This window comes from Miniopterus schreibersii, assembly GCF_964146895.1.
Source record: "Miniopterus schreibersii genome assembly, chromosome: 11".
Lineage (NCBI taxonomy): Eukaryota > Metazoa > Chordata > Mammalia > Chiroptera > Miniopteridae > Miniopterus > Miniopterus schreibersii.
In genome coordinates, this window is record NC_138111.1 from 7,688,923 (window position 1) to 7,705,072 (window position 16,150).

Sequence of the window (16,150 nt, forward strand, 5' to 3'; positions counted from 1 at the left end):
TTGGTGAATGGAAAAATCAGAGTGTGTGTTTTTTAATCCTCACCCAAGGACATGCTTAAAGAGAGAGAGGGGGGAGAGAGAGAGAGAAACACTGATTGGTTGCCTTCTGTACACACCCTGACCAGGGATCCAACCCTAAACCCAGGCATGTGCCCTGACTGGGAGTCAAACCGGCAACCTTTCTGTGCTCAGGATGACACTCAACCAACTGAGCCACTCTGGCTAGGCGAAAATCAGTATTTTTTAATGCATGTTAACATAAACATGTAATTAAGGGTTTATATATTTACCACCTAAAATTATCTCTCTCCCGTGGGATGCACACACTATAGGAAATACTAGTAGTGGAAGGAAGGCTGGCCTTAGTCTGATAGTCTGGATACCAACCCTGATCCTGCTGTTTAGTTTCTGCCACCTTAAGCAAAATACTTCATTTCTCTGAGCCTTAGATTCATCTGTTCAATGGGAGTGACACTAATACTTTCCTCCTGGGTTTATGGGTGGGGCTGATGGACAACATGAGCTTTTAAATATCAGAACAAGAAGTTTCCAGAATATAAATCTTTAAGTTTTGTGGCCCTTTAAACAAAGAGGAAAGCATGTTGAGTTCTTTTCCCATCTCCAAGACAGTGAGATTTCAAGTGAAATATATTCAGTATTCTATCTGCCAGTGATCTTTGTTCTGTACCCATGACCTGAAGCAAAGACATGTGAGATGTTGGTATTGGAAATAGAAGTGCCTGAAGACTGTCACTGACCCTGCAACAGCAGAGAAGGAACTTTAAGGATTTTTAGAACTTGAAATCAGGTTGAAAGAGAGCTCCGAGACCACTAGGCATGCTTTTAGCCCAAACGTAGACTTGTGTATGTTTCTCCCTCCAAATTCACAGCAGTAAAGAAGACTATGTTGCCTCCATTTCACAGATGAAGGTGTTAAGGCTCTAGCAAAGTTGAGAATGGAACATTGGTTTTTTTACCTCCTGTGTTTGGAGAAAAGAGGCTGGGGAGAGGAAAGGATTAGGTACTGAGTACCGACTTTATAAGCCAGGCTCTATGCTTGATGCTTTAGCTGTATTGTTTTATATGTAATCCTTACAATACCTCCATAAGACAGATTCCTATAGCCCCTCTTTATTCTTCAGTAAATTTTATTCTGAAGTTTTATTTATTCAGAAATGTGATGAAACTTGTATATAATTTCAGACAAGGCAGAAACAGGATTAGACCAAAACTTGTCTAATTCTGAAGTGTGTGTGTGTGTGTGTGTGTGTGTGTATGTATATATATATATAATATCTAAGGATACTAAGAATGATGTTTGCTTTAAGGAAAATGAACTTCCGTTCAGCCTTTCAGTTACCACAAAACTGAGTGTTACACTTGAAGCCCTCACCTTTTGAGGCAACCAACCTTGCCCCAAGGACTTTCCACATTCTTCATGGTAATTTTTTTTCAAGTAGGTATATTATAACAAACTTGCTCTCATATGATACCTTCTTACTCCCTCTAAACCACCCTCCACAGTGGGCATCAAGAATTTTTCAAAAATGCCAGCCTGACCTCATCCCTCTCCTGCATCCCGTCTTTTTCTCAGGCTCCTTTGCTAAAGTGCATACTCTCAGCCTGGCATTCAAGGCTCTCTGTGATCTGGCCTCAGTTGGCCTTTCCAGCCTCATCTCTTGCTACTCTACATACTCACCACACGCATGCTTCAGCCAGATGGAACCACTTAGAAATTCCCAGAAAGAGCACTCCATGCTTACTTTCAGCTTGCAGCTCTTCTGTGCGCTGTTCACTCAACCTGAAGACACCCTTTTCCTGCCTGCATAAATCCTGTTCATCCATTAAAATTCAGTTCAGAAGTTGTCTTTTCTAAGAAGCTTTGCCAGACACCAGAGCCTTTCTGTAATTGCAAATCAGGAGTTTCTTCTCTGTGTCTCCATATGAAGTGCTCCATAAACAATGAAGAAAATAGTATTAGTAGTTGTAATTCTTAATGAGGTTGGCACTATTTAAAGGATGGTTTTTACAATTAGAAAATACTAAATAACTTCTTTTGTTTAATCACCCGAGTGGAAAATTAATGGCAAGGGAACTCTACTGACCACCTTTGTAGGGACAAATGAGAGAAGTCAGTATTCTGATTAATTTTTAAAAAAGGCAAAACATAAAAACCTGTTCTCATTTAACAAATTAGACTCAAACTTAGACTGGAAATAAAAAAATATTTAAGAATGAAAATATTCATTCTATTTCTCCTTGAATTTACCAAAGTCTTCAGATGCGTCATCCTAATGGGATATTTGTAACTGTGGGACTATTAATAATGCAGTCACCTTAGTTGAGCATATTGAATGTATATAGTGTGTACCCAGTACCTTGGGGGCCAAAAAGTATCTGCTGCCTATGAGGTAGCCTGGAATAAGAGTATGTGCTTTGAGGCCAGAAAGACCTATGCTTTAATCTTGGCCTCACCAATTACTACCTTGTACTTTTGGCCAAAGTTGTTCTCTTTTTGTGCCTAGACTTCTGTGGGCATACTTCTGACTCTCTTGCTTATGTTTCCTTCCAGCAATCAGAGAAGATGGCATGCCTGGAGGCCGGAATAAGAGCATTGGGCCAGTCCAGGTGAGTTCTAGGCCTCACTCTTTGCGATCCATCATGGAAGCCTAGGGTTCAGATGCTCCTGTAACTGCTCACCTTGACCCTCTGATCTGCTACTGGGATTGCTGGGTCATATGGTAGTTCTATTTTTATTGTTTTTGAGAAATCTCTATACCATTTTCTGTAGTGGCCACACCATTTTACATTTCCACCCTACAATGCACAAGGGTTCCAGTTTTCCACATCCTCTCCAGCATTTATTTTCTGGGCTATTTTTTCTTTCTTTCTGATAATGGCTATTTTAATAGGTATGGAGTGATATCTCATTGTGGTTTTTATTTGCATTTCCCTGGTGATTAGTCATGTTGAGCATCTTTTCACATACCTGTTGGCTGTTTATATGTCTTCAGAGAAATGTCTATTAAAGTCTTTGGATCATTTTTTTTTTAATCCTCTCCTGAGGATATTTTTTCCATTGCTTTTCAGAGAGAGTAGAAGGGGGGACGGGGGAGAAAGAGAAACATCAATGAGAGAGACACATCAGTTGGTTGCTTCCTGCACACGCCCAGACGGGGGCCAGGGATCGAGCCTGCAATCAAGGTGGCACCCTTGGCCAGAATCGAACTCTTCAGTCCGAGAGCCAACACTCTTAACCACTGAGCCAAACCGGCTAGGGCTACTTTTAAATCAAGTTATTTGTTTTTTTGCTATTGAGTTACAGGAATTCCCTATGTAACTTGGATATTAACCCTTTATTAGATACATGATTTGCAAATATTTTCTGTCATTCTGTAGGTTAACTCTTCACTTTGTTGATTGTTTCCTTTGCTTTGCTGAAGTATATTAATTTGACCATTTGCCTATTTTTTTGTTTTGTTGCCTGTGCTTTTGGTGTCATATTCAAGGAATCATAAGCCCTGGCCAGGCAGCTCAGCTGGTTGGTGTCGTACCGATATGCCAAGGTTGCAGATTTGTTCCCTAGTCAGGGCACATGCAGGAATCAACCAATGAAAGCATAAATAAGTGGAACAACAGATCCATGTTTCTCTCTCTCCCCCCTCCCTCCCCCTCTCCTCTCTCTCTCTCAAATCAATAAAAATTTTAAAAATATTATTGCTGAAAAGCTTTTTCCTTGTCCTTTTTAAGGAATTTTATATTTTCAGGTTGTACATTTAAGTCTTTAATTCATGTTGAGTTGATTTTTATGTATGATGAGATTCTAAGTTCATTCTTTTGTTTATGGATATCCAGTGCACCCGATGCAGCACCACTTGTTGAAGAGACTATCCTTTCCTCATTGTGTAACTTGGCATCTTTGTCAAAGATCTTTTAACCATATTTGCATGGGTTTATTTTGGGGCTCTCTGCTCTGTTCCCTTGGTGTATATGCCTGTCCTTATGCCAGTGCCATACTGTTTTGATTACTATAGCTTTGCAGTATGTTTTGAAATGAGGAACTGTAAGGCCTCTAGCTACATTGTTTTTTCTCAGGATTGTTTTGTCTACTTGGGGTTCTTTGTGCTTCCTTAAGAATTTTAAGATTGTTTTATCTGTTTCTGCAAAAAATACCATTGGGATTTTGATAGGGATTGCATGGAATCTATAGATCACTTTGGGTAGCATGGGCATTTTAACAATAGTAAGCCTTTCAGTCTGTGAACACAGATGTCTTTTCATTTATTTATGTTTTTAATTTCTTTCAGCAGTGTTTAATTTCTTTCAACAATGTGCAGGCCTTTCACCTCCTTAGTTAAGTTTATTCTTAAGTATTTTATTCTTTGATACTATTGTAAATGAGATTGTTTTCTTAATTTCCTTTTGGATAATTCATTACTAGTGTAAAAATGCAATGATTTTTGTCTATTGATTTTGTATCCTGCAACTTTGCTGAATTCCTTTTAGTTCTAACAATTTTTTGGTGGAATCTTTAGGATTTTTTTACCTCTAAGATAATGTTATCTGTGAACAAAGATTATTTTACTTCTTCCTTTCTGGTTTAGATGTCTTTTATTTCCTTTTCTTGCCTAATTGTACTGCTAGGACTTCCAGTACTTTGTTGAATAGAAATATTAAGAATGGGCATCCTTGCCTTGATCCTGATCTTAGAGGAAAAGCTTTCAGTTTTTCGCCATTGGGTATGATGTTAACTGGGCGAATACCCTACATGGCCTTCCTTACATCTCCATATTCTATGTAGAATTGAGGGAGCTGATGTTCAGAGAAACCTAGTTCATCTGTCATTGCATTTGACTTTTTGATACTGGGCAAATAATATAATCTTCCTTTAGGTCTTTTACTCTTCCTAGGGTGTATTAGAAAGAGAGAGCTGTGATATCCAAGTTTTTAATTGTGTTTAAGCATAATTAAAAATAAGGGATAGAATTTCCATTTATTGAGCTCCTGTTGTACACCCACATTTTATAGCTTTATCTTAGATTTAACCTCCCAAGTCCATCTGACTCAAACCTTCATATTTCTTTGCTCCAGCACCCTGTTAGGGAACCCTGAGCTATGAGGAAGGTGCTATTACCTCCTGCAGATGAGAAGAGCTAAGGCTTAGAGAACTTGAGTGACTTGCCCAACAGTAAGTGCCCAGCTAGGAATTTGCAGATGAGATTTGAACCCAACTTGGAGCACTCCCGTCATGTTCTATCCCCAGTTCAATGCCTCAGTGATTTCCCAGTGTCCCGTGGGAGAGACAGGTGCAGTCTGACTTTGGCTCCAGCTGAAATAAGCTGACATTACCAGGACTGGCCCTTTTCACCTGCTCGTTACTCCATGCCCACCAGGCTGTGGTCTTGCTCTCACCACCATCACTGAGGCTGCTTCAGTCAGGACCCCAGTGGATATCTTATAATTTGATGGCACCATTTGTCTTCACACGTCTTAAAAAATGCAAACAGTGATTTCAGCGTTCTAAGGACCCCTGAGAGAAAAGGTTTTTTGTTTGTTTGTTTTGTTGCCTGTGACTGAATAAAGAAAGACAACCCCTCCAGTTCATGCAGTCCAAGCTATTTAAGACCAATCACTCAACTTGTGCACCAGTTAAATGTTTCTTATTTTCCCTTCAGTTCCTGTGTGCCAACTGGCTTTCACTTCTAAATGCCACCTGTATTTATGATCAGAACAGTTCAAGGTTTCCTCACAGTCTCGTGGAGCAAAGAATTATGCAGGTTTGAGTTAGACAGACTTGGGAGACAATGTCCTCCCATTTTTTTCATAGGAACAAGAAATAAAAATTCACCTGGCCTTTCCTCCTTAGCACTCGCTCTCATTCTGCCTGCTGAGCTTAGCCAGTCAGGGTTAGGTACTTTGTAGAAGGGTTAATTCACTCCCTGTGTGGTGTAGCAGCTAGAGCGCTGTACTGAATACCTGGACACTTTGGCCTCTTCCTCAAACGCCTGTCCAGACGTGGGCGTGCAGTGTGATCTTGGGCACGTCAGTTCATTTGTCTGGGCTTTCTTACTAAGAAAATCTATGTGAAGGTTTGTGGTCAATACCTAGTAAGTGAGCACTTGTTCATTGACCCAACACGCATTTATTGAGTACTTACTTTTTAAAATCCTATCGTAGCCTTAAGTCTTATAGAGAATATTTTTATGCCTCATTACCACAAGTACTATAAAAATAACACTAACGATGAAGATACCATTGGTAGCCTTCCATAATTATTGCTGTGTGCTAGGCCCTTTTCTAGACATGTGATAATATATTAAGTAATTTATTCTCACACCAATCTTATGAGATAGATACTGTTTTTTTCTCCACCATAAATATGAAGGCTTTGAGGTTCAGACAGTTAAATGACTTGCCTAAGATTGTACAACTAGAAAGTGGCAGAAGTGGAACGTGGATTAGAATAATGGTGGCCTGACTCTAGAATTCATACTCTTAAAACCCTTATGTTTTTTGAGCCTCTGTCTCAGAATGCATGGAATTTTGAGCAGATAGAAGGACCTAAAATTTTGGCTAGCTAGTGATCAAAGGATTCATAAATAAAGTGACATTTGAATTGGATCTTAAAGGGCAGATAATTATTGTCATTGAAGAGGAGTGTTGCAGGGCTGGAGAGAATAGGCACAAGGACAAAACGGAGTGTTGAGGAACCTAGAGGTCTATGACTTGAGGGGGTAAATGGGCAAGCGGAAAGCTGTTGGGAACCGTGGTGCTGGGAGGCAAGCAACCACACTGTCCCAAATTAGTGACAGACCTGGCATATGGGGTAGAGAGGAGGGTATCTGGGTTTCTCTTTAGAGGGTTTGGGAATCCCCATGAAGTTTAAATAAGTTATCAGTCCTAAACAAAAAACAGAGGGGTGTCCTGAGCACCCAGTCTAACATGTATCCATTCCTTGTCAAAGATATCAGAGGAAGAGATTGAAAGGATCATGTCTGGGCAGGAATTTGAGGAAGAGGCCAATCACTGGAGCAACCATGGTGACAGCGACCACAGTTCCCCTGGGAACAGGGCTTCAGAGAGCAACCAGCCCTCACCAGGCTCTACTCTGTCCTCCAGGTGAGCTTCAAGGCGAACCCAGCATCATCCAAGGATCACCCAGAGAGTGGACCCACAGGGAACCCTCTGTGCTGGGCATTCCTGCCAGTCTGTCTCAGCCGTTGTACGCTTGCTCCCTCAGTCTTTTGGGGTAGGGTCCAAAGTACATACAAAGCAGCATTTCGCAACCCATTTTTGCTAAAGACCTTGAAAATGGCAGGTCTTTTCTGCAGACTGATAAAGTGCTATAGCTGCTACTTGTGCCCATACATCTTCACCTATCAGTATAACATTTTAAGTGTAGCTATTTTCTCTTACTCTGTCACTGAAATAAAACAAGCCACACTGACAGTGTTAAATTAAGTTACAATTTCTCTCTCAGCAAGAGGGAAGCTTTTCACTCTATAAATTTTAAGAACCAGGGAAAACTCTTTAACCTAGTCAGATTTGCTGTTATCATGGAATACCAATTTGGAGACTCTTGCTTCAAGAATGGTTCCTTAAGTTAGTTGTTAGGTGTAAAATATAGCCATCAGCTACAAGGGAAGGCTTTCTTTCCCCAGAAAACTTTCTTATAGGAGAGGGATCAACAAACTGTCTATAAAGGCCAGATAATAAATATTTTAGGCTTTGTAGCTCTACGGTCTGGGGCCCAAGTACTCAATTGTGCCATCATAGTGCAAAAACAGCCTGAAACATTATGTCAGTGAACTAGTGACTGTGTTCTAATCAGACTTAATTTACCAAAACAAGCCATGGGCCATAGTTTACCAATCCCTGTTATAGGAGGTGTATCTAGAAAAAACTATAGAGTTTATTTTAATTGGTTGAGAGTGGTTAAATTTCTCCAAAAAGAGGGAAAAGGAAGATAAGAATCTGCCTTTCTCTTCATATTTCATTATAACCTTTATTCCTTCAGTTGTTCCTTAGTTTGCTCCTTCCTTTGAATGTTGAGGGAGGTTGCCACATGTCAGGTTTGTTTGCTAAGTGCTGGATTTGATTTGTGGCATGGCAAGGCACTTAGCCTGTTTTTTTAAGCAGCAAAATAAACAAAACACCCACCTTTGTCATCATAGTCTATTGGTATCCATTAAAAAGTCTCTAAATGTGGCACCTGTGCAGAATTCATTTCGCCAATATTTATTCAGTACCTGCTCTGCCAGGTCCTGGGTTTCCAGCGGTAAGCCATACATGACATACTGGCAGAGTCCCTATCTAGTAGAGGAGAGATGCATGTAACCACCATGATACCCCGGCTTGATGAAGATAGACTGCATGGCCAGAGAACACCTGAGCCACCTTCCGGGTTCTTTCCTTTGAGTAGGCAGTTACACCTGCCAGGTGCTGCCTGACACGAGACTTTTCTCTCCAGCAGGTCTGTGGAACTAAATGGCTTCATGGCGTTCAGGGAGCAGTACCTGGGGGTGCCTGTGCCTCCGCACTATCAGTACATACCGCACCTTTTTAACTATTCTGCCCACTCGCCACTTCTGCCCCCACAAGCTCGCAGCCTGGATCCCCAGTCATACAGTCTGATTCACCAGCTGGTGTCAGCTGAGGACCTGGAGCCATTGGGCACGCCCATGTTGATCGAAGATGGGTGAGTGAGCCCTACCCTGTTTAGCCCTTTCAGCTTTAAAATGCTTCCTACCCCACACCCACCTTCACCCCTGGTTACTTTATCTCAGGCTTCAAAATACGTCAGGAATAGTGAGTGATGACCCAGCATCAGAGGGCAAGTCTGTGCTTATCTTTGAAGTTAGTGGTCCTTCATTTTTCTCTTGAGCTTCTTTTCTCATAGAGTTGGGGCTATTTATCAATCCCTGTGGAATTAGGAGTAAAGGGCTTTTGTTTCTGTTCGGGCCTAGGTAAGCCAGGCCCTGGGATGGGTCTGAGCACTTCTGAGCCAGAGATGAGCTATAATTCTGGGGATAATCATGCATCAAGTGTAGACTCCTTAGCCAGACACCGAAGGCACTAACTGGTTGTAGCCTGTCTGCATCCGTAGCCAACATACCCATGGGTAGCTTGGTGCCCTGTGTTCCGCGTGCAGGCCTGAATGGATGGAAGGGAATACTCTTTCACTCCTCTGTTGTCTCCATGTGAGTAGATAATAGTTTAGGCCCACCCAGTGCTGCACCCGTTACCCCTTTGGCCTGGAGCATATGCTGTTTGAGTATATCCAAGCTTTGACCCCTTCCAGAAGATATCCTGAGATTTCTTAAGCTAGTCTCTAATTTCAAAGAGGAAATTCAAATATCTACCTACAAGAAGGCCACACGAAAACTTTATAAATCTGGACATGGGAAGAGTCATCCCAAGCCGTCTTTAGAGAAAGAAAACTGGACCCCCATGTCACCCAGCCCAGAGCTGAGAAATGTCCTGCTCTTTCCATCCCGCAGTAGCTTAGAAGGGCTGAGTAACTCTTAGCTCTTGTTCCTGAACTCTTACCACCAGGGGGTGCAGTGAGAGCAGGAGAAGCTTCTGAACTTGTTCTGTTCTTTCTCAGCCATTTGGCCCCAGGCTCATTTTTCTGCCAGCCACTGTATTCGGTGGGCACCAGGTCCCCCTCATGAAGCCCTCATTGCCAAAACTAGTGCAGGGGTGACTGGAAGTTTCTCTGACACATGAAGCATTTGTAGACACCGACATTAAAAATCATACTCCCTGATAACTGCACAAATTTCTAAGCCTTCGTTCCCCTCAGCAACCTTTTCTCTCAAACCCACCTCTCCCTCTCTGAGTCTTCTGCTGTCCCCAGTCCTGCCCCTTTATCAGACTGAATTGAATGGAGCTGGAGATCCACAGTGACAAGCAAGGAGCCCACTGCCAGAGACCCTTTGCGTCCTTTGTGCCTTTAGGAGTTTCCTCTCCCTGTGGCCCTTGTCTTCACCCTCTGGCCTCTAGAAGTGACTTTCCCCTGTCTCTACCCCTAGATATGCTGTGACCCAGGCAGAGCTGTTTGCCCTGCTCTGCCGCCTGGCTGACGAGCTGCTTTTCAGGCAGATTGCCTGGATCAAGAAACTGCCTTTCTTCTGCGAGCTCTCAATCAAGGATTACACGTGCCTCCTGAGCTCTACGTGGCAGGAATTGATTCTGCTGTCCTCCCTCACCGTTTACAGCAAGCAGATCTTTGGGGAGCTGGCTGATGTCACCGCCAAGTACTCACCCTCTGATGAAGAACTACACAGGTGAGGGCTGCTGGCTGGGAGCAGTTCCCAAGCAACCATACCATTGTCATCCCTACGAAGCAGGAGGGTTGCCTGGGACTCCAGAGGATGGGCACTAAAGCCCTGTTCTGCCACTGACGGGCTTTGTGACCTTGGCCAAGTCTCTGACCCTCAGGTTCTGAGTTTGTAAAATGGGATAAAAGCAATACAAATAACAAATGGGATAGTAACAGCCTCCCCAACAAGGTGGTTCTGAGGGATAAAAAATACTATGCAGCAAAGCTGAGCAAGAGTGCTAAGCTGTTACTTTTTTTTTTTTTTTAATATATCTTTATTTTTTTTTATTTTTATTTTTTAAATATATCTTTATTGATTGCAGAGAGAGGAAAGGAGAGGGAGAGAGAGAGAGAGAAACATCAATGATGAGAGAGTCATTGATCGAGCCCGCAACCCGGGCATGTGCTCTGACTGGGAATCGAACCCTGATCGCCTGGATCCTAGGTCGACGCTCAAACGCTGAGCCACGCCCAGCCGGGCTAAGCTGTTACTTTGAACACATCTGGATTACTGAGATAAGATAACACATCTGGGAAAAATAGAAATCTAAACTTCGCTTATAAAGTGAGGGGCTCTGAGATACAGTTTTACAATCTGAGAGCGAGACTTCAGCCTCACTGCGGTATACCTTCTGTGTGTCAGGCACTGGGCTTGGCATTTTTTATGATTGTTTTACTTGTTTGTCACAGCCCCCAGCATAATAGGTATGGTTATGCCTATTTTATAGATGAGAAAACTGAAGTTCAGAGAGACCTGCCCTTGAATCCAGAGCCTGAATTTGAACCTGTGCCTTCCCAACTGCAAAACTTAGGCTCTTTTACTGCATCTTAGGTGCAGTGAGATGGTGAAAGCATGGGACTGGGAGACTGTTGGTCTCCTCAGTGTTTTGTAGCATAGTCTCATCCCGGCTGGCCAGTACCCTTCTAACCTCCCTGTGTAGAGCAGGTCTTTTACTCACTCGCTCTGGAGACCTGGATCACACGGTGACACCCAAAGTCAGGAAAAGTGATCTGTTGATAACTTTTCTGGCTTATTAATTTATCCATGTGAAAAATACAGCTTAAATCAACATTGAAATAGACATGTTAATAATTCACCTTTATTGGACAATTTAAAATAATGGAAGTCATAGGATTCCAGAGAACCAAGAAAGGAGGAAGAAAAGATTTCCCCATCAATGAAAGGTGCAGAGGGTAGGGTTCCAGCCCCCACACTTTTCTACACAGGACTGGGGTGCATCTCCCTCTGGCACCCAATCACATGGCAAAATGACAAACTGAGACTTAGACTGGAAGCAAAGCTCCAAGCCCCTCAAGGGCCTGTGCACAGCTCAGGGAGAAAGGAGTCTATGTATTGACTCTGTCCCCTGGTTTTCTAATATTTCCTTTTAAATGATGCCTGCTGGCTTCAGGATGATCAATAAATGACATAGTTTTGAACCCAGCTGACACTTTGTCCTGTAAAAAGATATATCTGATTTTATAAATGACCTAACCCCTTGTCTTGAGTCTCTAATTCATTGTTTCCATCAGATTCCTATCTCCTGCTCTGTAACTCCAGGCTGACTGAGTGTTTGGATAGCAGTTAGCCTGCTCTAACATTGTCAGAGTTTGTGGAGCTGGCTCAGCGAGTCCAGTTCCCTGTTTATCTGGAATCCACCAGTGCATCCTGGGACTGCCTACAAAGTCAGCCTGTGGGTTCCACTCCCTCTGGAGTGCTGGGGTTTCCTAGGCCTTCTGCAGGTAGGCAGGGATCACTGGTCATGCAGGCCTTTCTGTGGCTTTGAGCTTCATAAGGCACCCCTTTCCACTGTTTCCAATTATTTGTACCCCAAGAGCAAGGCAGGGGCCAGTAACAGCTGAGTTAGTGAGGAAATTACTATTTCCGAGGAAGGCTCCTTACCAGGGAGAATCTGGAGCTACACTGTCCAGTAATAGTAGCCACTAGTCTTAGGTGGCTTTTTAAATTTAAGTTAATTAAAATTAAAAATTCTTCCAGCCAGCATGGCTCAGTGGTTGAGCGTCAACCTATGGACCAGGAGGACACAGTTTGATTCCTGGTCAGGGCACATGCCCAGGTTGCAGGCTCAATCTCCAGTAGGGGATGTGCAGGAGGCAGCTGATCAATGACTTTCTCATCATTGATGTTTCTATCTCTCTCTCCCTCTTCCTTCCTCTCTCTGAAATCAATAAAAACATATTTTTTTTAAAAATCAAAATAAAAAATTAGATTAAAATTTTAATTCTTCATTTTCACTAGCCACATTTCAAGTGTTCAGTAGCCACAATTGCTAGTGACTACTGTACTGGACAGTGCAGATATAGACTATTTCCATCATCATGGAAGGTTCTGTTGAACAATGCTGACTCGAGCACATGTTGCTGCTGAGCTCTCAAGTAGGTTTGAGGATAAGAAATAGATTTGTTACTAAGATTCTTACACAGTTGTGGAAGCCTTCCATGGAGAACTGTAAGTTGAACTTGAACATGTTAGTGCTGATTCCACACCCATTTACTGAGTACCTGTTGTGTGCTGGAGGGAGGAGTGTGGGGATTACCGATCATGCAGACGTGGTTTCTGATTCTGACATTAGAGCCCCTATTCTTGGTTTAGGGGGTGGGAGGCATATAGAAATGGGTACAGTCTACAGTCTAGGGTGATATTGGTGGAGCCAGTGAAGGGACTGTGCAAGCGTAGACTAGGGAGTGAGTTCCTCTTTGCTTGTCAGGGAATGCTCGCCAGAAAAGACATTTGAGCTGCATCTTTAAGTGTGATTTTTCTTGGTAGATTATAAAGAACAGGAGGAAGGCAAAAGAGTAACACAAAGTCCTAGAAGTTGAGATCCTGGATGGTTGCTTTGTGCAGGGTACCAAAAGCAGTCCTGTGGATTAGAGTATAGAGAGACTGTATCTGAGACACAGAGAAATGAGAAGAAATGACTGGAAAGAAAGGTACAGAAAAGACAAGCCATGAACGTGCTCAGATGCCAATCTAAGAATTTGGATTTTATTGTGTAAAAAGTATTAAGTCATAGGACACCTTTAAGTGGAGTAATTACGTGGTCAGGTTGCATTTTAGGAAGATCTGTGTCTGTAAAGCTCAGAATGGATTGGTATGGACAAGGTTAGAGGATGGTGGTTGGGTTGGAGGCTGTTCCTTAGCCTGGGTAAAAGAAAACAAGGCCTGGACAAGGCAGCAGTGACTATGGGAATAGAGAGGGCAGCACAGAGTTGGGAGATGGCAGAGGTAAAGTCACTGGGACTTCATCGAGTGGAAAAGTTGGGGATGCTGCCAGATGGGTGGGCACCCATATCTTAGCCAAGATAATGGAGCCTGAGAAGAATAGGCTGAGAGATGAGCCACTCTGAATTTGATTGGGGATCTGTTGAGTCTGAGATGCATGTGCAATTGCCCAAGAGGCCAGAGGAGATGGAACTATGAGAACCTCTGGAATCAAGTTCATCACTGTAAAGCAGTCCTCTCTCTGCTAGAAACCCAGGCTGTGGAGTCTGTAATTGGCCAGAGCTCTTTCCTACCGTGCCAGCTTCTGTGTTATCCCACTCCCACAAATGCCTTTACTTTCCCACAACCCTTGAGTGCAAGTGAGCTCCCACTGTCGTGAAAAGGCTTTTCCCAGATGATACATGACCACCTCCTTTTCTGTTCTCAAATATTGAATCAAATTTATGGGGCCCATTTTCCTTAATCAGGCCGTTATCAGACAGTGAGCTGGGTGAATTTGATTTAAAGCAGATTGTAGCACCAGCCAGTGACTGCTCCTGGCCCTAATCAAGACTCCTTCACTCTTGGGAAGATGCCTTGCACCGGATGCGCTTTAATGGGCACTTGTACTCATGAGCACTAGCTGCATTTCTGCCAGATCTCTGGAAATTTCCCTCCCAGATTCCCTGCTCAGACCCTAGCTATAAGGTTCAGGAAACACAGTCTTTTCTTTTTGCTGTGATAATGGGAGTGATGCTGCTGATGTTATTGGTAGTGATAACGGTTAGGAATTATAGACTATTGATTGTGTCAAATTCCACCTTGAGCACCTTACAAACATTGTTTTAGTCCTGGCTGCCACTCTGAGAGACTGCACCTGTACTGTCTCTGTCTCTCAGGTGAGGAGCATGAGGCTCAGAGAGGTGAAATTCAAGGCCACAAAGCTAGAAGGAGATGGAGTTGAGATTATTACTAAATTTGTTGTGTTCTAAGGCCCAGGCTCTTTGCCATTACCCTATACTAAATTCTTTAGCCTTCTCAAAAGTGTGACTTTCTGGAATGTGTCTGGGAGTTGCAGTCTTACTTTTTGTCCTGGAGTCTGTGTGTAAGTGCTGAGATGGCAGTTTCTCTAAGGTTGTGGCTGGTGACTGCTCCTGGGGGTAGGTGCATTTAAATGAATGAAAAAGAGACAGCTGGCCTCTCAGCCCCCTTAATGGGACATAACTTACATAGTGTCAGCTTCAACTGCTGACTGAATGGTCCAGTGGTTTGGGGGGTCCTGGCAGGAATGTTTTCCTTGTCCTAGCATGCTTGTGTAATGGGAACCCAGAAGAAGAATGGGTGTTTTTGTCCAACTTTCTGGCTTTGAATGCTGATAATTTGTAGACAGGGAAAACAGGGGCGTTAGAACTGTGGAGTGGGCAGATGTGGAGGAGGCACGGCTGCAGGAGAAAGCCGGCCCATGAAACAGAGAACAATTTGTTTATCAAGGGGTGGGATGCGGGGTGTGGAGGAAAGCTTTGCAGTCAGGCTGTGGATACTGAGTGGGGGCTGCTGGGCTGGCTGCCATCCCCCCACCACTACCATGGGTCCATGATGGTAGCCCCTCCTAAGAAATTTGAAAAAGAGATATGTGCTTTCCCTAACAGAAGGGCAGAGCTGGGGCATGTCCTCAGGCCAGGCACTCGGGAGCTCCTTTGTGTCTGTTGGTTCAAGACTCACCAGGAATCAGGTTGGCAGTCCTGCGAGGGGGTCTGGCTGATAGCCACACACCTGCAGGTGCTGTAGTGCCAGAGCGAGCACTTGGGGCAAGAGGTTGCTGATTAAGGGAGAGAGTGTTATCTTTGCTTGCTACACTGCTGGGCCACCAGGCAGATGCTGACACTGTTGCTCCACCTACACCTCCCCTTTTTTATACCTTACCCCGTGCTATCCCTGCCTCACCCTCCAAGCAGATACTAGAGGGAATTAGCCTCTCAAAAACAGAAGTAGCCAACCAAGTACTGTGGTGAGGAGGGATCCTCACTCTGGGTACACTGCCTCCTGCAAGTCTCAGCCTCAACGAAGCCCTGCAGGGCAGCCCTGGGTTGGGCCCTGCCTGTGTTCCTGTGGGAACACAGAGCTCCTGTGGTCCCTTGTAGCATGTGGTGGCCTTTGGCAGTTACCAGTTAAGAGCAAGGCAATCAGGGAGTGGAGTAGACAGTGTAGTGCTGAGAAAGTGACAGGCTTGGAATTAGAAAATTTAGCCCACCACCACTTATTTACTGTGTAACGTTGGGGAAGGTACCTCTTCTGCTTCCTCACCCGTAACATGAGGTGATAGTACTTGTCTCGCAGGCTATCAGAAGGGTAAAATGTAAGAAAGCAGCAGGGGCACAGTAAAACCTCTGAGCCTTTGTTTCCATTTTGAGCAAGGAGGATTATAACACCCACTTGGGGACTTATTGGGAGAACCCAGTGAAATAACATATGTAGAATATTTAACAAAGTGCCTGGCAAGTAGCAAACACTCAACAAATGGTACAGTGGTAGATACGTTTATTTATAGTGGTTATTCAATATAAATTTGCCTTATCAGCAAATCTGGGAAAATATTATAAAGT

The 16,150-nt window shown here is 43.5% G+C and overlaps 1 protein-coding gene across 3 annotated transcripts in view; it reads left to right on the plus strand.

Annotated features, from left to right (window-relative positions):
• The window catches only part of NR6A1 (nuclear receptor subfamily 6 group A member 1), a 158,525-nt gene that overhangs the window by 136,721 nt on the left and 5,654 nt on the right, over positions 1 to 16,150 (plus strand). For 2 of the 3 annotated variants that reach the window (XM_081150746.1, XM_081150748.1), the window contains 4 exons: positions 2,573 to 2,628; positions 6,965 to 7,119; positions 8,471 to 8,698; positions 10,035 to 10,289. In XM_081150746.1, the coding sequence (XP_081006872.1) occupies positions 2,573 to 2,628; positions 6,965 to 7,119; positions 8,471 to 8,698; positions 10,035 to 10,289 (694 nt within the window). The remainder of the gene's footprint in view (positions 1 to 2,572; positions 2,629 to 6,964; positions 7,120 to 8,470; positions 8,699 to 10,034; positions 10,290 to 16,150) is intronic. The other variant, XM_081150747.1, reaches the window with a different exon arrangement.